Here is a 22,333-nt window from a genome sequence, read left to right on the forward strand (position 1 = left end):
ACCCACCTGCTGAAGTGAAGAAACAGATTGACAGAGCCAGAAGAGTACCCAGAAGTCACCTACTACAGGACAGGCCCAACAAAGAAAACAACAGAACGCCACTAGCCATCACCTTCAGCCCCCAACTAAAACCTCTCCAACGCATCATCAGGGATCTACAACCTATCCTGAAGGACGACCCATCACTCTCACAGATCTTGGGAGACAGACCAGTCCTTGCTTACAGACAGCCCCCCAATCTGAAGCAAATACTCACCAGCAACCACACACCACACAAAAGAACCACTAACCCAGGAACCTATCCTTGCAACAAAGCCCGTTGCCAACTCTGTCCACATATCTATTCAGGGGATACCATCATAGGGCCTAATCACATCAGCCACACTATCAGAGGCTCGTTCACCTGCGCATCTACCAATGTGATATATGCCATCATGTGCCAGCAATGCCCCTCTGCCATGTACATTGGCCAAACTGGACAGTCTCTACGTAAAAGAATGAATGGACACAAATCAGACGTCAAGAATTATAACATTCAAAAACCAGTTGGAGAACACTTCAATCTCTCTGGTCACTCGATCACAGACCTAAGAGTGGCTATCCTTCAACAAAAAAGCTTCAAAAACAGACTCCAACGAGAGACTGCTGAATTGGAATTAATTTGCAAACTGGATACAATTAACTTAGGCTTGAATAGAGACTGGGAATGGATGAGTCATTACACAAAGTAAAACTATTTCCCCATGGTATTTCTCCCTCCCCCCCCCACTGTTCCTCTGATATTCTTGTTAACTGCTGGAATTAGCCTACCTTGCTTGTCACCATGAAAGGTTTTCCTCCTTTCCCCCCCCCGCTGCTGGTGATGGCTTATCTTAAGTGATCACTCTCCTTACAGTGTGTATGATAAACCCATTGTTTCATGTTCTCTGTGTGTGTGTATATAAATCTCTCCTCTGCTTTTTCCACCAAATGCATCTGATGAAGTGAGCTGTAGCTCACGAAAGCTTATGCTCTAATAAATTTGTTAGTCTCTAAGGTGCCACGGGTACTCCTTTTCTTTTTGCGAATACAGACTAACACGGCTGCTACTCTGAAACCTTAAAATAACAAAACAAGCTACTTAAACACACTCTTCCCCAAACCCGAGGACACTGCATAACACTTAAAGAGGAATACACCAGTCTCGCTTGTATACCACATAGTAGCAGAAAAATGAAGCAATTGGTACATAATGCTCTTTGAAGGACAAAATAACTGTAAACACTGTGCAGACTTGTGATGAGTACCTTGCAGAATGGAACACAATTTTTCTATTCTAAGGCCAGGTCTATACAGGAGAGGTTTGCCAGCACAGCTATGCCAGTATAGCAATACCAACATCGACACTGGAAGGGCTTGCAACTTATGCCAGCAAAAAAGTGCTTTTGCTGGTATAGCTTATATCAGAATGGAATAAACTATACCGGCAAAAAAAAATGTTTTTATGCAGATATAACTGCATCTAGACTAGGATTTTTCCTGATATAGAAAAGTCACAAAAACCACACCCCTAACCTATTATATCACAAAAGTTTCTAGCGTAGACCTGGCCCAACTTTAGATCCTAGATTCCTCACTTAGGCCTTGTCTATACTACACAGTTTTATCGATGTAAGTTATGCTGACAATCAAAAACCAGTATAAATTGCATTGCTTGTGCATGTTCACACAACACTCCTCTGTCAGCGGAGCGCGTCCACAGTGGGAGCTCTAGCATTGACAGGCAGAGCAGTGCACTGTGGGTATCTATCCCACTGTGCTACTTGCCACCGCCTGCAACTGGAAGTTGTGGGAAGGGGGAGTGGATTGCAGTGCATCATGGGTGTGGGCTCAACATCCCATGATGCAGTTGTTTCCGTCCCATCAATCCATGGGCTTCCAACTGCATTTTGTGGCATTTTTCAATGCCCCCCTGTTTACTGTGTGATCCTGCACTGCTCTCTACTGTTGTGGTCACTATTATGAACACATCATGGATAGTCATGCAATATATCATGAACTCCCAATCTGAACAGGAATCAGAGTTGCCTGACCTGCTGTGTGCCATGGAAAGAAACAACTCCTGGCTTGAAGTGGTTTCCATTATATGCAATGTTAACAGTATGCTTCAATGGCTCTCAGCACCCCCACCATAAAAATTGTTCCAGCACCCCTGCACACTGTAATGCTCCTTCTGCCAATAAAAGTCTCCTGCTTTGCTGACAAAAAAAAAAAAACACCTCGAAGAGAGGCATAGAGCTTTTAGTGGCAAAGTTATATTGACAAAGTGTCAGTGTAGACACTGTGCTTAGTTATATCGCTGTAAATGGCCTCCATGAGGTGTTCCACAATGTCCATCCTGACTGCTCTGGTCAGCAGTTCGAATTCTGCTGCCCTGAACCCAGGTACACAGGCATCTGCCCCTCCCCATCTCTGGCTTCTACCTTCTCCCTTGAAACTGCTCTCACCAAGATTCCAAATGACCTCTTCCTAGCCAAATGTCCAGGCCAATTCTCCATCCTCATGCTCCTTGACCTATTGGCTGCATTTGATGCTATCAGCCATATTCTTCTTCTCATAATCCTGTCATCCCTGGTCTTTTTTTGACATTGTCCTCTGCAGGTTCTCTTCCTACCTTCCAGATTACTTATTCAGGGTCTCATATGGATGGGTATTCCACATCCCTCTCTCTCTCTCTCTCTTTCAGTGGGGTGTCTCATAGGGCTACAACCTCACTCCCATTCTCTCTTCCCTCTATACTCTGTCCAGGTAACTCATCCACAAACATGGATTTGACTATCATCTTTATGCTAATGAATCACAAATCTACCTCTTTACTCTGGAACAGACTTCCTTCATCCAAACTAAAATCTGAGCCCATCCCTCTGACATCCTGGATGTGTAGCCATCAGCTGAAACTTAACATGGCCAAAGCTGAGCTCCTGATTATTTCTGTCTATGACTACCCATTCCCTTTCTCTAATAGGTTGAAACCCAAACAGTCCTGTCTGTCACTCATGTCCTTAATCTTGGGCTGAATCAAAGATGAAGCCACTTTTGACCCACAGATCCAGGCCATGTCTAAAGTTTGCAGCTGCTTCCTGCACAACATCTTCAAGATCTGACCTTTCCTCTCTCCCCACTCTGCCAAAATGCTCATCCAAGTCTTGATCTTCTCCTACTGTCTGGCCTTAATGCCTGAAATCCATTAAAAATGCTGCTGTTAAGTTCATCTTCTTAGCTTGTCACCCTGACTAAATTACCCACTTCCTTTAGTCCCTCCACTGGCTCTACTTCCACAGCATCCGATGCAATCTTCTTGTTATTACTTTCAAAGTCCTCCACAGTTTAGTCCTATCCAAACTATCATACCACAATCCACCAATGATGCCAGCCTTGACTGCCTGATTCTCTGTTTATCCAACAAGCTCTTGTATGTTTTCTCCCATGCTGCCCCATACAAGTGGGGAAAGGTCCTAGACAAAATCCTTGAAGCTACCCCCTTCTCCTCTTTCAATTTCCTCCTCAAAACTCAACTCTTCTGTAATACATAAAGTAACATACAACCTGATAATGGCTAGGCAGATGGAGAGCTGTGATTACTCATGCTGGCTGGCTAAGAACCTGCACATCCTATTATTATTTACAGATTTTTTTCCCACTGTGTCGTCTCCACTCCGCACCAGCCCAGCCCTCCTATTTGTATCATCCACCTGTTTATAGCTTGTCTTTTAGACTGTAAGGTCATCGGGGTAGTGACTGTCATTTATTAGATGTTTGTATGGTACCAAGCACAACAACCTGCTGGTGATACTGCAGTGTAAATTTTAAATAATAATAATACCCCCACCCTCTGCCAAAAAACCCAAAACACGAAAAACCAGTCCCTGGCCAGCAGACATGGTCTTAAAGACAAGCACATGGAAGACCAGACATAATAGAGGTGATTATTATTGTTATTATTATTATTATTTATTTACTTTGTGATAGTACTGAGGAGGAAGTCAGGGACCCATTGTACTAGGCACTGTATAAAGCTATAATAAATGAATAAATAAATTGCTAAAAATCTAATTCCTTTTTTTTTCTGTTTTTTAAATCATAAGGGTTAGCTTAATGGAAAAATGCTTTTTTAAGGAAAGGTGAATTGGAGGGGAAGGGCAACTATATCATACTGACGGTGTTCTTTCTAAACTTTAACATTTGTATACATAAATGTTTCGCTATTGAAAGTAATAATGTAGTGCAGTGAGACTAGCCCACTGTCTTCACAATGGGCCACTAACATCTGAGATCTGGATTTGAACTTTGCAGTTTAGTCCACTTCTAATAAACAATCAGTAAAATAACAATCAGCATATAAAAAATGCTGCATAACTTTCCTCTTCCGAAAGGCCTTTACACCATAAGAACAACACTCATAAACGTTGACAAACCCTTAGACCCAAAAACCTTAACCAACCAAAACAAACATCCCCAAAACTTCTGAAACAAGTCAATCTAACAGCCCCTCCCAATAACAATAATAAAACTAAATTAACAAAATTAACCCTCCAAAATGCTATTGCTATTGATTTTATGTAGAAGATGCCAAATGATGGGCAGTAGTATCAAACCCCTAGGTAAATAGAGAGACATAATAGGAACAAGAAACTGTAAAAGGTTGGATCATGTCTTCCAAGGTTTGGATGGAGATCCTTCCATCTTTCTCTGGATGACTGCTAGCTACTTGCGCATCAATTTAATGACATTATCAGAGAATCTCAATGGAAATAACCTCTTTTCCCCAAATAGAATTACTTTTATTCAAAAGCACTGATAAATCATATATATAACCTGAAAATAAGAGAGCAGAATTTTTTTCCTTATCTCACATGGTTTTATTTGCTGCTCTTGGTCTTTGAAAGATTCTGTTCTGTAATTTCAAATTAGAACATGTTATTAATTTCTCATCACTATGTTTTCTGACCCCCAGTTTGTTCTCGTTGGCAAAGATCATGCTTAGTCCAGACTGGTAGGCTCAGGAAAGTGATGGCTTTTAAACTCTCTGGGTTCCATTAGATAAACAATCCTTCCAAAGTAACAATTCTCTTAGAGCTGGGAAGCCTGACCAGCCTAACATTTGTAGCACACATCCTGTTCTCAGTGGATTCATGTTTACCCTTTATTCTGTGGTAATCCTATTCAAAATCCTGAAACAGTGTATCATAGACTTGTGCTCTCTAATCTCTCTAAACTGTTTAAATCCCTCACTATTTAGTCTCTATTTTGATCACTTTGCCAATATGTTTTGGTTAAGTCTTTGATGTAAAAATTCTTTTTCTATATACACAGTATGTCAGGTTTCCTTGCTTTCTTTGGTGGAAATTGTGCATTTAAGAGAAGATGTAGAAGCAACTTCAAATTAATTTTGAGATTGGTAACTGGAATTCATTGGTATTTGCTCGGTTATTTCACAAAGCACTGTTATCTATTTCACTATTTCATTTATTTCTTTTCTGCTCTTTCTTTTGTTAATTTTGATACCTCTTCATACCTTTGTGCTGGTTATTGTAAATCCTCTCTACAAAATCCTGCTATTCTTCCTGTTCACTGGTGCAAATGCTAAATTACATTAAAGTTTATTTAACCTTTCTCTACTAGAATCAGCAATGCCAACTTCAGCATATAGATAAAAATATTTAGTATGACAGCTCTAAGATTAATTCAGTATTTTGAGCTATTGGAAACAAAGAGGTAAGTAACCATTTTATCTGGCAGAAAAAAATATTTGGTTTCAGGGCCGTACCTTTCTTCTTGGGGTCCTGTTTTAATGGTGACCCCTTATAAGTTAATAGGATTGCTGAGCTTGCAGACAATGTTCAGAAAATAGACTACAATAGCAACCCTTAGAAGGACTTTATAATATTGTCCTCTTCTGTCAATAGAGTGCCTCCTAATGCCACTGCCTTTGCCCTCTTAGGTCACATCATAGTTTATAGATGATTTGAGACAGAAGAAGTGAGAGGAGAAATGGTTAGCGTGCCAGTGGCAAAGTCTCATGATAAGTCTGCCTGATTGTAACATAGAGTTTTTATGCTGTGACTCTGTAAGAGGTCTCCATCAAAGAAACTGCAAAGAACCATTCTGGGCAGTGGATAGCCAGGTTTTTCCAGCTGCTTCCACTCAGTTAGATTTGAGAGTTTCTTGCTGTTACTTTGTGAATGAAATATGGACCAACATATCCAAATTTCTTTTAGAGACACATGATATCAATTGAAACTCTAACAGATGACTTAGCATTCACTGAAATGCTGGTGGTGCTGGGGCATTCCAAGCTACATACCTGCAGTTAGTTCCATCTCCTTCCTGCCAGCGAACAAGACCAGCAAGAAAACTCTGGGCTACTTTTTGGTCAACTTTGTCAGTGTCTTCCTTAGAAAGACACGGTGCCAACTCCTCCTCAAGGAAGTTAATGGGAGGCTTCTGTTCTGGTCTTTGTTAATTATTGGGTGCTGTTCAACCTTTATTCCTTGGGAATGATGCTAAAGGCTGTTGTCATAGGCAACTCTGGCACATCTGAAACCCTCTGATTTCATTGACCATCGGCAATCTGGTTTTATCCTTGGGCATGGTACAGAAATGCACTGGTGTCACTAGTCAATGATTTCTCCTGGCAATGGAGGAACATATGCTGACATATTTTTTAGATGAAAGAACAGGAAGTATTGTTGACACATCTACAGTTTTTAATAGAAGGGTTCAACCCTTAGTAGGATAATGAGGAAAAACTGGCTAAGATTTCTTAGGTATAATGATGAAACTCAACTTTGTCTTTATCTTGGAATAACTCACTCACTGCCTGAATGAGATTGGGGCTTTGATGAAGGCTTGTTTGCTGACATCAAAACCTGACAGAATTGAAGTATTGGTAGACTGGGGAAAAATATACAAGAATCAGTGAAGATTATATCAGCACCGCAACTGAGAGAATCCACCATTTGTTTTGCAGGTTTGCAACTAAATTCTACATAGTTCCTGAATGCTCAGACAGTAACTATGGCCAAGAACACTTTTCCATGTGTGTCTGGTGAGAAGTGTGTAAACTTTTATTCTGCATGTAGGGCTTGCTATGGTTATCAATGTCTTTATCGCCTCAAGATCATATCACTTTCAGAGCATACTAAAAGCTTGTTAATACACTATAGGTTGCCTGTTTATTGAGTGGTGTTTTACATAGGCAGCAGGTTGTGCTGATGGTCTATAATCTGATCATTTTGAGTGGAGTTCAAAGTATTGGTTCTGCTATATAAACTGCTAACTTGGGAGCTGGCTATCTGAATAACTGCCTTTCTCCTAGGTGATAGCCCTGAAGTTGCAATCATTGGAGGTGTGAACAGCCTGCTACAGTAAAAGGGAGTGGGACTTATTGCCAGTCAATAGCTATAGCATTGCCACTAACAATGAAGCACTTGCTTCTTCCTCTTGGTTCTCTAGCAATATAGGACAAAAGAAGTAAGACAGCTTTGAGCTTTGGTGGTAGAAATATGAGTAGATTCAGGCAAGTTCCAACATAAAGAATATTTGTGAGCCTATGACCTGGAGAAGGAAGAACAAAGACATTCTACCTCTTCATCATCATTGTAGCTATTAAATTAGGGCCTGTTGAATTATTATGGACCATGACTCACCTTGCTAACTCAGCAAGCCTCAACACAACTGAAGAGCCCAGAACTTTCTGCTGTGCAGAGCTATGATCCTACAGAGAAAATTGCCTATATCTTTTACTGCTTCTCAGGACAGCCGGGACCTCTTGTCAGACACAGGTCTGATAACATCACATCTTGCCTTTTTACAGTTGCCATTCTCATGATAGCAAGTACTACATGAAGACTGAGCTACCTTCTGTCATTTTGCCTCCCACCCCTTTTGATTATTGAAAGAGAGTTGAGACCATCTGCAACTTTTACCAACTGAGATTGTGAACACCTCCTTAGAGGGCAGGAAATCTACCCTACCTAAAGCACCACATAATCTGGCCAGTAATTAAGAAACTATCAATCAACACGATTTACTTTTCCACCCGCTGTCCAGTAACTATCTTTCCATTCCTGAGCAAACTAATTGAGAGACTCACCCAGGGTAATCTCCAACTCAGCCTAGATACTGACAATATTCTGGACCTCTCCCAGTGAGACTGCAGGCCTAGACATGGGACAGACAGGACACTAGTGCTGCTACTGATATGAAATCTCCTTTTGGCCCTGGATAAAATTATTGCATCCACATTCATATTGTTGGCCTTCTCTGCAGCAGTTGACACGGCTGATCATGGAATCCTGTGGTCCCATCTCAGAGATGTGGCTAGTGCTAATGAGATCACATTGAGATGATGTTGTTCCTCTTGGACTGCAACCAGAGAGTTATAATAGGTATGACCATCTGGGGAAGGCTGACCTGTGGTTTCCCATAGGGATGTGTTCTCATTTCCACCATTGTCAACATCAGTGAGAATCCAGGAGAGAAAAATGTAAAACAGTGTAAGGTAAAATGTCAGCATTATGCTGATGACCCAGTTTCACATTATCTTCACAATAGAGACAGGCAGCACCATCTACCAGCTGTTCAAGGGCCTAGCTGGAACCAGAAATTGAATGAAGAGTAGTTTGCAAAACATGAATCCAGAAAAGGCTGATGTGATACTCTGGTGGGGAAAGGGAAGCACTGTGAGGAACTTAACAGCTCTATAACAAAACTTTCAATGGGACATTGAAAAGTGCCCAAGTCACTTTTTTAATGAAACTTAGGCTCCTAAGTGCTTTTGAATATTACAACCCAAGTTTTTTTTTAATGTCGGCATAAAAGTGGTCTGAGTCATTTAAAACCTGGTAAAAATGGAAGCACAATTAAAATTAAACACTAATACTCAAAACAAATATTGGAAACAACCTTAAGCCATATGTTCTTTATATCATACCCTAATCCATTAGCCCAACAACATTGTAAACTCTTTTGGGCAGGAGATGTTCTCTTGTTTTGTGCTTGTACAGCCTCGAGCACAATGGCATTCTAGTCCATGACTGGAGCTCCTAAGGACTGCCACATTATAAATGAAATTATTGTTGTTATTTATTTAATTATTACATCTCATGTTCTTATCTTTTCTGTTTCATTTTCTTTAAATTATCCTGTTTTCTCTTGCACAAAGGGATATGAAGAACTTGTATGTTAAAATAACACATTTACTTTGCATAATTAAATGAATGCATTGTTTACAAAATTAACTTCCTAAAATGAATACTTTAGGCAAGAACAGCACTGTTAGATTTAATGCATTTATATACTAGCATGAGATAAAATTGATCTCTTAGATGGCTACTTCAGTGATCATACATTTATTATGCCTCAACTCAGACAGTATCTATCATACATATTTGGATGCAAGCAGCTCTGAACTTTACAGTATAACTAAGCACAGGAATAATACTTTATAAATCAGTATTTATTTGCCTCCAAGACTGCTTTGCACCAATCTAGTCTGCATTTTCTTGGTTTGATTCCATTTAGTCTCATCAAATTTATAAAAACAGTTTGTGCTTAGATTTAATTACCACAGTTATTATCCATTTTTACATGTGAAATGAGATTGTTTGCTTAATATATTAAACGTGCTCAATCTAAGTTCACTGGCACATCAGTCCTCCAGAGCTAATGTTGATTAGTGCAGATTTTAACATCGTTGTAGAAGATGGTATATCTTTACTGATACATACTGAGAATTATCTTAGCTTTTGCTGCAAAGAGAAAGAGAGAAAGAGGGCAGAGCTGTCCTCATGCATATGACATGCAGCCCTGGGGAAGATATAAATCTGGAATGAAAACTAATTGCTTGCTACTTTGCTGTACATCCTGTAGTATGCAATATAGGGCTGGCCAAAAGGAATACACGCTATACATTAGCCATTAGCAATTACTGCAGAAAAGTACCGCAGACACAATAAAATGAAAAAGATGGTTAAAATAATACTTTGGAGAATATGGATTTAATTTTATTTTAAATGTGTTTTGATTGCTCTTTGCTGATAGGTGAATAAGAAAATAATATAGAATATTTGATGCAGCTAGTGGAATGGAAAAGCAGTTCTTTTGCACCTGAAAGAAAAAATTCACAGCACTTTCCACAGCTGCAGATCTATAATGATATATACTATAAGTAATTCAAAACAATGATAATACACAGGATTATGTTCTTTTCTTGTCTCAGGAAAGAGAAAAGAATTGTAGCATCTAAAGTATACACACACACTGGATGCATCAAATTAATTTGGTGTGACTGTGTCAGCTCAAGGACACTTCAAAAGACAGAGCTGAGCATGGCAGCCGCCAGTGATTTCTTTACCACAACACTGTAACGTGCAGCTACAATGAACTTTTTTTTTAGCTACTTAATTCAATTTTGTAAAAGATATGTTTCACATATGCTCTTAGCAGCTCTTGAGTTCAAATAGCACACTTTTCTGTTTCTTTAATTGTTCTACTTTTTGTAAATGTCAAGCTGAAGTTAACAGAAGTGATTTTGAAATGGAAGTGCCATGAAACCAGATATAACCAGATAAATACCACACAACCAGAACATATCTAGATAATATAACAGTAGGATACGTTCAAACTGTGAAAGCAGTCAAGTTTAGGGTAAACAATTAATATGATCATTTTAAGCATGGTTTTTTGGATACAAAGGTTAGAATCTTATTATAAAAATACGAGAAGGTACAGCATAGGATTTATGGTCTATGTGTCTAATTTCATGGTTTCATGAAATAACATATACACTAAAATGTATCGTTATTCACAAACATATGTTAAGTACTTATAATCATGTCGATATTTAGTACCTAAAAAGATTTAATCTTACCATTTCTATGGTTGTGTTTTGTAGAAAAACAGCATTTAATGTTCTGCAATGACAGGCTTTCCTGAGCGCCAGATGGCATTTACGACTTAAGTAGGACATCTAATAATCAATAAATGGCTTATGCAGTGAAGTCGTATTAATTCCATAATTATTTTAGTTTTGTGTCAGTAGTCGTGTTGTGTGCATAATTTCGAATGAAATGCTGTACAGACGAGAACCAGGTTTAAAGGAATGAAGGTTTCTGCATTGAAATATATTTTACATTAAGAAAGGATGTTAAAATAGTACACTTTTAACCTTAACATGGTCTGTATCCAGAATGAGTAAGGGCGTAATTAACAGGAATATATATGACCTGAACATCTGCAGACCTCAGTAGTTTTCTGTAACATTTGCTATTTTCCCAAACAATTCTGGGTTAGTCTTTTCACACAAAAAATTCCAGCTTTAGAGAAAGCAGAGTATCCAAGGAATGGAGAAGGGAAAGAAATATACATAAAGGATATATGAAATAGTGAGGAGGCTAAAATTGGGTGGGTAAGAGGTAGAGGTAGTGCAGGGAAAGAAATCATTTCCAGTTTCTCAAATAAAATGCATATTTTAGCTGTGTATTCAGTTTATATTTTTGTTCATAATATATTCACATCAAATACACTGTACCAGTGTAACTGAATCTTTCAATGGGGTGGAAAATGCATTTCAATGCAACCTTTAAACCTTCTTATAAATATTGTATATTTATACCAATTGTTAAAACATGGTTTCCTTCTTTGACAGGGTTACTGGCCTAGTGCATAGGAGGGAAGCTGTAGACATGATAAATCTTGATTTTTAGCAAGGCTTTTGACTTAGCATTATCTGACATTCTCATAAGCAAACTGGGGAAATGAGGTCTAGATGAAAATACTATAAGGTGAGTGCAAAATTGGTTGAAAGACTCTACTCAAAGAATACTTATCAACAGTTATCACTCAAAGTAAGATGATGTATCAAGTGGGGTCCTGCAGAGGTCTGTCCTGATTCTGGTATTAGTCAATATTTTCATTAATGACTTGGATAATGAAGTGGAGAGCATGTTTATAAAATTTGCAGATGATATCATGCTGGGGACGGGATGCAAGCACTTTGGAAGACAGGATTAGAATTCAAAATGGCCTTGACAAAGTGGATAATTGATCTGAAATCAACAAAATGAAATTCAGTATGGACAAGTGTGCAGTACTACACTTAGAATGAAAAAATTGAATGCACAGTACAAAAGGGGAATAACTGGCAGGGTGGTGGTATTCCTCGATAGGATCTGGGTGTTACAGTGGATCACAAATTGAACATGAGTCAACAATGTGATGCAGTTGTGAAATACCATTTCGGGGTGTATTAACCAGAGTGTAATATGTGAGACATGGGAGGTAATTGTCCCCCTGTACTCAGCACTGGTGACGCCTCAGCTGGAGTACTGTGTCCAGTTCTGGGTGCCACACTTTCAGAAAGATAAGGACAAATTGGAGAGAGTCCAGAGGAGAGCAGCAAAAATTATAAAAGGTTTAGCAAACCTGACCTATGAGGAAAGATTCAAGAAACTTGTCCTGTTTAGTCTTGAGAAAAGAAGACTGAAGGGGTAACCAGTAAGTCTTCAAATATGTTAAGGCTGTAATAAAGAGGGTAGTGATTGATTGTTCTCCATGACCAATGAAGGTAGGACAAGAAGTAATCAGCTTAATCGGCAGCAAGGGAGATTTAAGTTAGATATTAGGAAAAACTTTACCCTGTGTAAGGGTAGTTAGCACTGGAATAGTCTTCCAAGGGAAGGTGTGGAATCCCCAATATTGGAGGTTTTTATGAACAGATTGGACAAACATCTGTCAGGGATGATATAGGTTTACTTGGTACTACCTCAACGCAGGATGAGTGTTGAGGTCCTGTTTAGCCCTATATTTCTATGATTCTATGTTTTGTATACTGCAGCAATCTGAGTAAGTCTGGGCATTTGAATGAAGTATTTAGGTTGTTTTTCTGACATGTTTATACATTTATTTTTTAAAAAATCATGTATTTATTTTGCTTTTTGTGAATTTATAAATAACATGCATATTTATCACATAGGTTTTAAATTCTGAAATGTTGTCATTAGTCTGTTGTGAAGATGATGATATATATATACATCTATAGTTCCATCACCCAGAAAAAATCTGAAGAGAATGTGTGTGCATGCGTGCATGTGATACTTTGGTGGAAGCAATGTGATAAGTTGCATCCATTATGCAACTTTGAACATCTCATCTGGACTCTGCCTGCTAGTCCATCTTTAACTGGGACTACTTCTAAGACTGCAAACTTCTGAGCAGATTACAACAGCTATTATTAAAACACAAACCTGTCATAGTGTACACTACCACTTATGTTGGCAAAACTTAAGTTGCTCGGGGTATGAAAAAAACTCCCCGACAGACATAAATTTTGCTGGCATAAGAGGTAGTGTGCTCAGTGCTATGTCGGTGACAGAGCTACCACCACTTGTTGAGGTGGTTTTATTATGTCTGCAGTGTGGAATGGGCAATATTCTGTTCTGAAAGAATGACAGGTTTAAGGATATTGATCTCTGCAACATATATATGATTAGAAATTAGGGCTTTATACAATTGAAAAGAGTTGATTCCCAGCTTTCCAGAGTTCTAGCATTAGAATGTCCTGGGATGTTAGGTCTTACAATTATGACATAATTGTGTATGGAAGAGCTATTTTAGATACTTCCAGCATGCTAGTTCAATCAGATCTCATGTGGGTATGTTTCATTGAGCTGGAAATTACCCTTCCAGCATGAAGTGTAGACATACCCTTAGGTTCCTGTACTCTGCTCATCGTCATGCAGTTGAGTACTTGCAGATAGCAGGAGACAAAAATTAGTACCAATTCAATTTTTAAAACACTTAAAAACATTTAAAAATAACGAGGAATCTGGTGGCACCTGGAAACATACAAAAGCTAGTAGGAGAACACTTCAGTCTCCCTCGACACGCAATAACAAATTTAAAAGTAACCATTCTTCAACAAAAAAACTTCAAAAACAGACTTCAAAGAGAAACTGCAGAGCTACAATTCATTTGCAAACTTAACACCATCAATTTGGGCTTGAATAGGGACTGGGAGTATCTGACTCACTACAAAAGCAATTTTCCCTCTCTTGGTATTGATACCTCATCATCAATTATTGGGAGTGGACCACATCCACTAGCCTTGACTAAATTGGCCTCAAAATTGGTTCTCTACTTGTAAGATAACTCCCTTCTTTTCATGTGCCAATATATATTTATGCCTGTATTTGTAATTTTCACTCCATGCATCTGAAGAAGTGGGTTTTTTACCCACGAAAGATTATGCCCAAATAAATCTGTTAGTCTTTAAGGTGCCACCAGACTCCTCGTTGTTTTTGTGGATACAGACTAACACGGCTACACTTCTGATACATAAAAATAGCTTTTTGGTAAAATATCTGGCATGTGGAAAATGTGAAGTGGTGTGGAATAAAGGACTTACTGGTATTCATTTGTGATGATGTAAATGGGTGAAATCCTGTACCCAATGGAGTCAAGGATCAGGGTTTCACTCTAAGTAGCTCAGGTTTTTCACCAAAGCCCTAAAGGATTCATCCTGCTCTTATTGTTTTACCCTGGATGTTTTGTTTGATTATTGTACTGTGTGTTTAAATTATTTGATTTCTAAGGAAATTTGTCATAATTTTTTTTAAGGAAAAATCACAGTCTGATCAGTGTATAAAGGGCATAAATGGTAAAAAAAGACAGAAATTATTGCAATTTTTTTATACAAAAAAGGCCTGATTCTGGTCTAATATCAGTTTTACAGTAGTGTAACTCCATTGACTTCAATAGAATTACTCCTAATTTTCACCTATGTAAATGAGATGAGAATCAGGCCCAAATGTAAAACACTGACAAAAATATTGTCTGTAGTTGTGCAGTAGTGAACCATTCCAGGGCATATGAGAATCTATCTTTTTTTGAGAATGCATTTTATATATTCCTTAATGTTACGGTTTTATTGCTCTACTGCTATCTATGAAGACATCTTTACACATGGAAAATGAGCACACTGTAGAATTAAAATACTAGGCATTCTCCAGCTTCAAAGTGCTGCACAAGTATTGATTAATTATGCTTCAGAACACCACTATGAGGAAGTATTATTATCCCTATTTTACAGATGGGGAAGATGAGACACAGAGACTAAGTGACTTTCCCAAAGCCACACAGCAAGGCAGTGACAGAGCCAGGATTAGAACTCAGAACTTTCCGGAGCCCAGCCCCAGGCTTTAAGCAGTAGACCACATTGTTCACTGAAGTCAACAAGCATCTCAATGCAATAATGGACAATTCCAAGGACTCTTACATGGTCAGTGTGTCCATACATTTACTTGCAAACTACTCTAGTATAACAAGATAATTTGAGCGCCTTAGTCCTGGCAAATTTCTATGTCATAAATGGCTGAGGGTGCAGCCTCTTCAAAATGGGCTAAAAGTAAGAAAAGCTACAATGGTATGTTTTAAAACTCAAGGCTTTGATATATCAGTAGCCTTAGAGCCTGATTCTGCTTCCACTGAAGTCATTGGAAAGATTTCTATTGACTTCCATAGAGTCATGGCTGGGTTCTTAATTATTACTGTATTTTAATTGTTTGTCTCGCTCCTTGAATACTTCACTTGAGGGCGAGAGGGGTGCTTAATAAATAAAATTATTTTGCATGTATTAAATATCACTAAGTAATCTAGAATGTGCATTTCACCGTCCTTGACTTTCATATGGTGGTTTTGGCCTGTACTTCCTTTTCGAGCCTCTCATTTATGAGAATATTTAAAAATAATGACACTATATACAGTTTTGCTGAAACACTAATAAAAATATTAAAAATAGAAATTAATTTCCTAATCTTTAGTCACAATGGGACGGTGAGGGTGAGGGTATGGTCAGCATTTCTGCCATTATCATTATTCATTGTAGTTGTGCCAAGGATCCCAATAGCGATCGGGACCCCACTGTGCAGATTTATTAGCTGACTCTTGGGAGGAGAGGGAATACAGGAACCGTGGATGTTACCATGGTACTGAATACAGAATGGTTCTACACGGTGCTGCATGGGAAGTCAAAAAGCCACAATGCCTGTTTAATTGGGCTTGCTCAGGTTTGACCACTGAAACAGGAGCAACATACAACTCTCAATCTAGCTATTTTTCCATCTAATGTTAAAGGAAGATGCCCTCTTAGAAGAGAAGGAGATAAGTTGGACAAAGACTGCCTGAAGATGAAAGGCAAACATGTGCAGGAGGTGGAGGTGGGAATAAAAAAGTCAAAGGTAGAATAATATGTGCAACAAGTTTATAATAATAAATTTATAATTTTAATCAATATTAATTAATGATTTTTTTACTTTTTACTTTATTTTAACTTGTCTATAAATAAATTAATTATAAAAACAATGTAATATGTATTAGGATTTTTTCATAATGCTGCTTCCATAGGGCCTTTTCCTAATCACAGTGAGAAGCTATTGGGTATGACTTGCACAAGAAGAGCATTACTTCTTACATGGCTGTAAGACTTGGCCTTTTGGCTTCATGCCTAACAATTCACCCCGGAGCATGACAGTATTTCAATGTGACACACACCCTGATGTGTCTTACTGCTCACAATAATGGATTAATTTTATCTATAATGTTAATATGATCGAATGACTTGTAAAAAAACCATTGTCCAAGTGCATTCAATAGATTATTAACTAACTCTAATTTATTTGGAGGCAAAATGATTTCAATAGAAGGCTCCTCTCTCCTTGTCAAATTTTTATTATCTACTCTTTTCTGATAGAGGGATCTAATAAAGGCACTGTTACCCTCTCTTTTTAACAGCTTTGTACTGATGCAGTTCCAAGAATCTCTTACATAAAATAGCTACAGCATAATAACAGCCATTTGTAAAGGAGGAATCTAGAGTTGCCAGCTTTGGTTGGATGAATTCCTGGAGATTTCATTACTTGACATAATCTTATGATTCCTGGAGACTGCAGGACAATCTTGGAGGGCTGGCAACCCTAGATGAACCTGAAGCAAAATCTTGGATCCCAAAATGCATAATGTTCAGCTCTAGATCCAACCCTTGCTGTTTCTCCTTAAAGGAGAAGGGCTCATGTGGTGCAATTTCTCTTCATGTTCCTTTTACTCTTTTCTCCATTTTTAGCTTTAAACACTGGTATTTTAAGCAACTCCTCTCACCAGGCTTTTACTAGGGTGTGCTTTTCAAATATAAAAATCAGGAAGTTCTAAATTCTAGTGTCACTTTCTAAGCCCCTTCCACTTGCTACTGATGTCATGTAATACATATTCATTATATGTTAATTAATGCTTTTGTTTGTTTAATTTTTTCTCTTCATCTCATCCAGTAGCCATTCACTGATAATTGCTATCAGTCTCTTCCTTTGTAAAATGAAGGTAACTGTTTTTGTAAGCACAAATATGCAGCTCCTTGGGAAACCAGCATTCAGTTTACTACCTGTGCATCATGGCTGACTTTCCAAAGGGCTAATATCTTTAGGGAATACTGGGTATATTTAATTCATTACCGATTGTGTCTCAAATAACTGAAACTAGCAGAATATCATGCTTTTTAGCTTTAACGTTAGCTTTCACAGAAGGACACAATACCAAAGTAGACCATTCCAGCATACAATACACTTACAGTATAATATCAGGGGATAAACCATTTACTATCATAGTATAAGTATAGTCAAAATGTAGAGTTGACTTCTTACATTATTAAAATGTATGATATAAATACAACATAAAATCAGAGCATTCAGTATACCAAAAAAAAATATAGAAGGGAGTTTGCATGCAGTATATAGAATTAGAGTACACTGTGTACAGTGTAACTATAAATCATTCGTAAAGCTGAAACTAGACAAGTGAAAGCATTACCGTTCATCTAATAATTGAGACTAATTGCTTTCATGGGATTAGAATTTTTTTCACATCAACATTTTTACTGAGATTAATGTTCTCCAATTTAACCATTGTATTAACACTGCTAATGTTTATGATTTTTCTGTTTTGCGCATAGTTCATAATGTCAACTGGTTTACAGAAGTTCTTTTTCCAGAGCCAAAAATGCATGCATACAGCTGTTTCTCTAAAAGTATAATAGTGTAACTGCCTCAACTGGTCACCTCTTCCTTCATCATGTGCATAACTTTACTGGCTCATGATTTTCTTGCTTCCCATAAACCAGAGTTCACACATCATCTCACATGGTGCCACAACAGATCTAATTTCTTCACATCAAAGCCAGTTTTAAACACTGCAGAATAAAAGCTGCCACATGAAGAATAGATTTTAATAAGAGAAAAGAGATTCTTTAAACCTTATGTCTGAGGGAAAAATCATATAAGTGAAAATTAAAATTATTTATACTTACACTCTAATCTTGCCAGCAAGTTACAAAAAGAAAAGATTCCTACATATATATATATATATATATATATATATTTCTGTTTTGCAGAGAAATGATGAAGAAGCTGTCGTGGACAGAGGTGGCACTCGTTCCATTCTCAAAACGCATTTTGAAAAGGAAGACTTGGAAGGTGAGAGATCATTTTCCTGTGCATTTCATTGTCTATTTCTTTTCAAAGTGTTGGGCACAGTTCCACTCTCATATAAACCTGTGTGTGTGTAACCCACACACCTTCTGGGTGTGGTGTTCTGTCCCACTTAGTGGCACCGAGCCCACCTAACGAGAAAGATAAAATGAGTCTGCTCTATAGCCTTAAATAACAGCCAGTTGGCTTTTAGCTCATGCGGTAGAGGCTCATGCACTGAGCTTCCGCAATTCGATCCTGACAACTGGCATCTGTTGGCATTACACATGCTCATTGATTTCAATGGGTATACCAGGGTGTACATGAAGGCAAAATCTAGACCACTATTTTTAAAGGAGAAATATTGCGTATTCCTCTAGCAACATTAAAACTTGGGTGATAGGGGATAAGATTTCCTGAGGATGTTTTAAGCCCAGATCCTGCAAATATACACCTATGTAACTTTATACAAATGAGTAATTATTTTCAGTGAGAGTACCTGTGTGGAAAGCTATGCCCATGCACAGGGCCGGATTAACACAAGGGCTTTAGGGGCTGCAGTCCAGGGCCTTGGATAAGGGGGGCCCCACAAAAATAAATCCATAATTATATACAATTCAATGATCAACCCATTGATTGCGATTGACTGGTTGATCCTGGAGCCTCTGACAGTCTATCGCAATCTCCGGGCCGCTAAAAGTCCAGCGGCTCAGCAGGGCTCATGCAGGCTGCCTGTATGCCGTAGCCCATGCCGCTCCCAGAAGTGGCCGGCTGCTCTCTCTGCATCTCTGCGGCCCCTGGGGTGGGGGAGGGGAGGCGACTCTGCGTGCTGCCCCCGTCCCAGCACTGTCCCCACAGCTCCCATTGGCCAGGAACCAGCCAGTGGGAGCTGTGAGGGTGACGCTTGTGGGTGTGGGCAGCGCACAGAAGACACACCGTCCCCCACTCCAAGGAGCATGCAGAGATGTGTCAGCAGCCAGTGCTTCCGGGAGTGGCATGGGGCCACGGCGTGCAGGCAGTCAGCCTGCCTGAGCCCTACTGTGCCACCGGCCAGGAGCAGCCTGGTGTAAGCACCTCCCAGCCGGAGCCTACATCTCACAGTCCCCCTGCACCCCAACCCCCTGCCCCAGGTCAGAATCCCCTCCTGCACCCAAACTCCCTCCCAGACACTGCACCCCTTCTGCACCCCAGTCCCCTGTCCCAGGTCAGAATCCTCTCCTGCACCAAACTCCCTCCCAGAGTTGGCACCCCTCACCCTCTCCTGCATCCGAACACTTTGCCCCAGCCCCCCTGGAGCCCCCTCCTGCCCAAACTCCCTCTCAGAAAGAAACTAATATAACAGCTGTTCTAAGGTAAGGAGTAGGCTATTTTGAAATAACTTAACTATATTCTACATGTTTTAAGACTGACATGTAACCACAGGATGGCTTTATGTTAATTAAAAGGCAAGTTTAGTATAGTGTTAATAGCTTCAATGCCATAATTGAGATCATTTTGTTTTAAATTAGGAAAAAAAACTTGTATATGGGGGTCCCACAAAATCTAATAGCCCTAGGCCCATAGAAGAGTTAATCTGGTCCTGCCCATGCATAAATGTTTGCAGCATTAGGGCCCCAGTAAACTGATTGGCTTCAATGCATGTCCTAAAATACATGGTTATTTCATAAAGAGCGCAGTCCTGCTATCATTGCACATTCAGGTCTCCCATTAAACAAAATAGATGTTGCATTTTAGAGTTGTGCACTGTCACTCACTTGAATGGGCACTTTACCCTACCCTTTAATGTCAAGGAATAGCAGATAATTTAGAGATATGGAGTTCACCATATCACATTGGACTAATTATCCACTTAATCTGGTATTCTTCCTCTAGAAGTGGCCTATGCTTCAGTTTATAATGTATAGATTGTAAACTCTTTCTGGCAGGATCTGCCTTTTTATTTGTTGGCAAAATGCCCAGCATGTTTTTGGGGGCTATGTAAATAATAGATATGCAAAATTCAACAGCTAATCATGATAGAAGAGTCAAATCCAATTCTGAAGAATATAGGAATATAGATATTGGGCTTGTTTCACCCTAGGCGCCATGATGGAAAAAGCTTGTACCAGTGTAAGATACCCTTTGGGTGACCCAAAGCTGGCCATTATAATCAAAATGCCATCTGTCATCACTTGGAATGAATATTCTTTTGAGTTGACTATTGAGTCCATCTTGAAAAGGAAAGGAAAAGGTGACTAAACTGAAAAATACCCTCAAATTTGGTTTGTTTCTAACCAATACAGATTTATTTTATTTTTCTCGATGAAACAAAAAAAATTCATTTGGATTGAATGAAATGTTTCTAATGTTGATTCAAAATCACACATCAAATCAAAATGGTTAAAAATTTCCAGCCTTTTTTTTTCTTTTGCTCAAACAATTTGCTGAATTCAACACAATTCACAAATAGTTTTGGTGCTCCAGAAATGCACTTCCTCCTGGTCTAATAGCAAAAAGACACTAATGTGAAATCTCACTGAAAATTTGAAGAATTATTTTACTTCCAAGAACATTTCGGAAACTGGACAAATTTTGATTGAAGAAACTTTCACTCAGTTTTAGTAATTTGGAAAACTAAAAAATCCTGCGGTTTGCCTTGGGAATCTACTACTCTTTTAAAATAATGGCACAATGTTATTAACTATGTTATAAAAATTGATTACTTGATACAGGATACTGTGATATAGCAGCTTTTGAGAGAGATTGCTTAGAATCAACTTGATATCTTTTTAAATACATAACTGCCACTTCCAGAAATGCCAAGTGGCATAAAAAAGATTGAATATATTGTAAATTTGAATGATCCCATTGCTGTTAATAGAATCCTTGCTTGTCCCACAGACAAGTCCAGGCACTCTACCACCTAATTAGATAAATCAGTGGCTCTTGTAATGGAGAGTGGACATTACTGAGAAGTGTGCCTGTCTTATTCCCATCCAATGTAACTTATGATGGATTCTCTGGTAAAAGTTTACATTTTCCCTAATTATATAACATGCTTCAGCTATATTATATGTAATTACATAATTAAGTACTTAATTATGTAGCTTAGTTCACTTTGTATAATTAGACAATTAGGTACATTAATTCTTCAACACATTTATTTAATTACATTTACCGTGTTTTAAAAATGTAAATAAATAATTGCTCAGTATTATAGCAGGGCACTAGTGTTGGTACTGTTAAGGGTCTGTCTGTGCCTTATTCTGTATTTCAGGGATTTATAACCTGGGTTCAAGAAATTAATATTACTTTAGACTGAAATTTGAAATGAATTTTCTTAGGCCATGAAAGATTTCTTTCCCAACATTTTAAATAACTGGACATTTCGGAGTTTTCAGCTATTGGTGTTGTTTTGTCAGAAAGGTTAGTTTATATTGCTGATATTTCCATTTAAAACATCCTGGGCCAGATTTTCATCAGCAAATATTTTATAGGTAGACATTTGTGCATGCCTAAATTATGTGTGTAAGAACATAGAGTACACACTCCAAGTGTGCTTTTGAGAGTGCACATGTCTAGTTAAAAGCCCACTAGCCTGGTGTGCATGTAAATGGGCTTATTCACTTCAGGTATCTGTCTGCATAGCGTAAGTTCAGGAGCTTGCAGTTGGTCCTTTTTTTTCCCTCAAACACTACAGCAATTCAGAAATAGATTCTGTGCAAAGCTTTGGCATTCATGTTCTCAGCACAAGTGACTGTCTTTCTTGCAGTTAATTTTCATAGAATTCACACGATTATGGT

At 38.5% G+C, this 22,333-nt stretch overlaps 1 protein-coding gene across 5 annotated transcripts in view; it reads left to right on the forward strand.

Annotated features, from left to right (window-relative positions):
• Nucleotides 1-22,333, forward strand: part of SLC4A10 (solute carrier family 4 member 10) — a 282,938-nt gene that overhangs the window by 85,999 nt on the left and 174,606 nt on the right. For 4 of the 5 annotated variants that reach the window (XM_043505193.1, XM_043505194.1, XM_043505195.1 and 1 more), the window contains exon 2: nucleotides 18,476-18,557. In XM_043505193.1, coding sequence (XP_043361128.1) covers nucleotides 18,476-18,557 — 82 coding nt within the window. Of the gene's footprint in view, nucleotides 1-15,179; nucleotides 15,320-18,475; nucleotides 18,558-22,333 lie in introns of those variants that run through there. The other variant, XM_043505196.1, reaches the window with a different exon arrangement.

Source organism: Dermochelys coriacea, chromosome 11 (genome assembly GCF_009764565.3).
Source record: "Dermochelys coriacea isolate rDerCor1 chromosome 11, rDerCor1.pri.v4, whole genome shotgun sequence".
In the NCBI taxonomy this organism is placed as follows: domain Eukaryota; kingdom Metazoa; phylum Chordata; order Testudines; family Dermochelyidae; genus Dermochelys; species Dermochelys coriacea.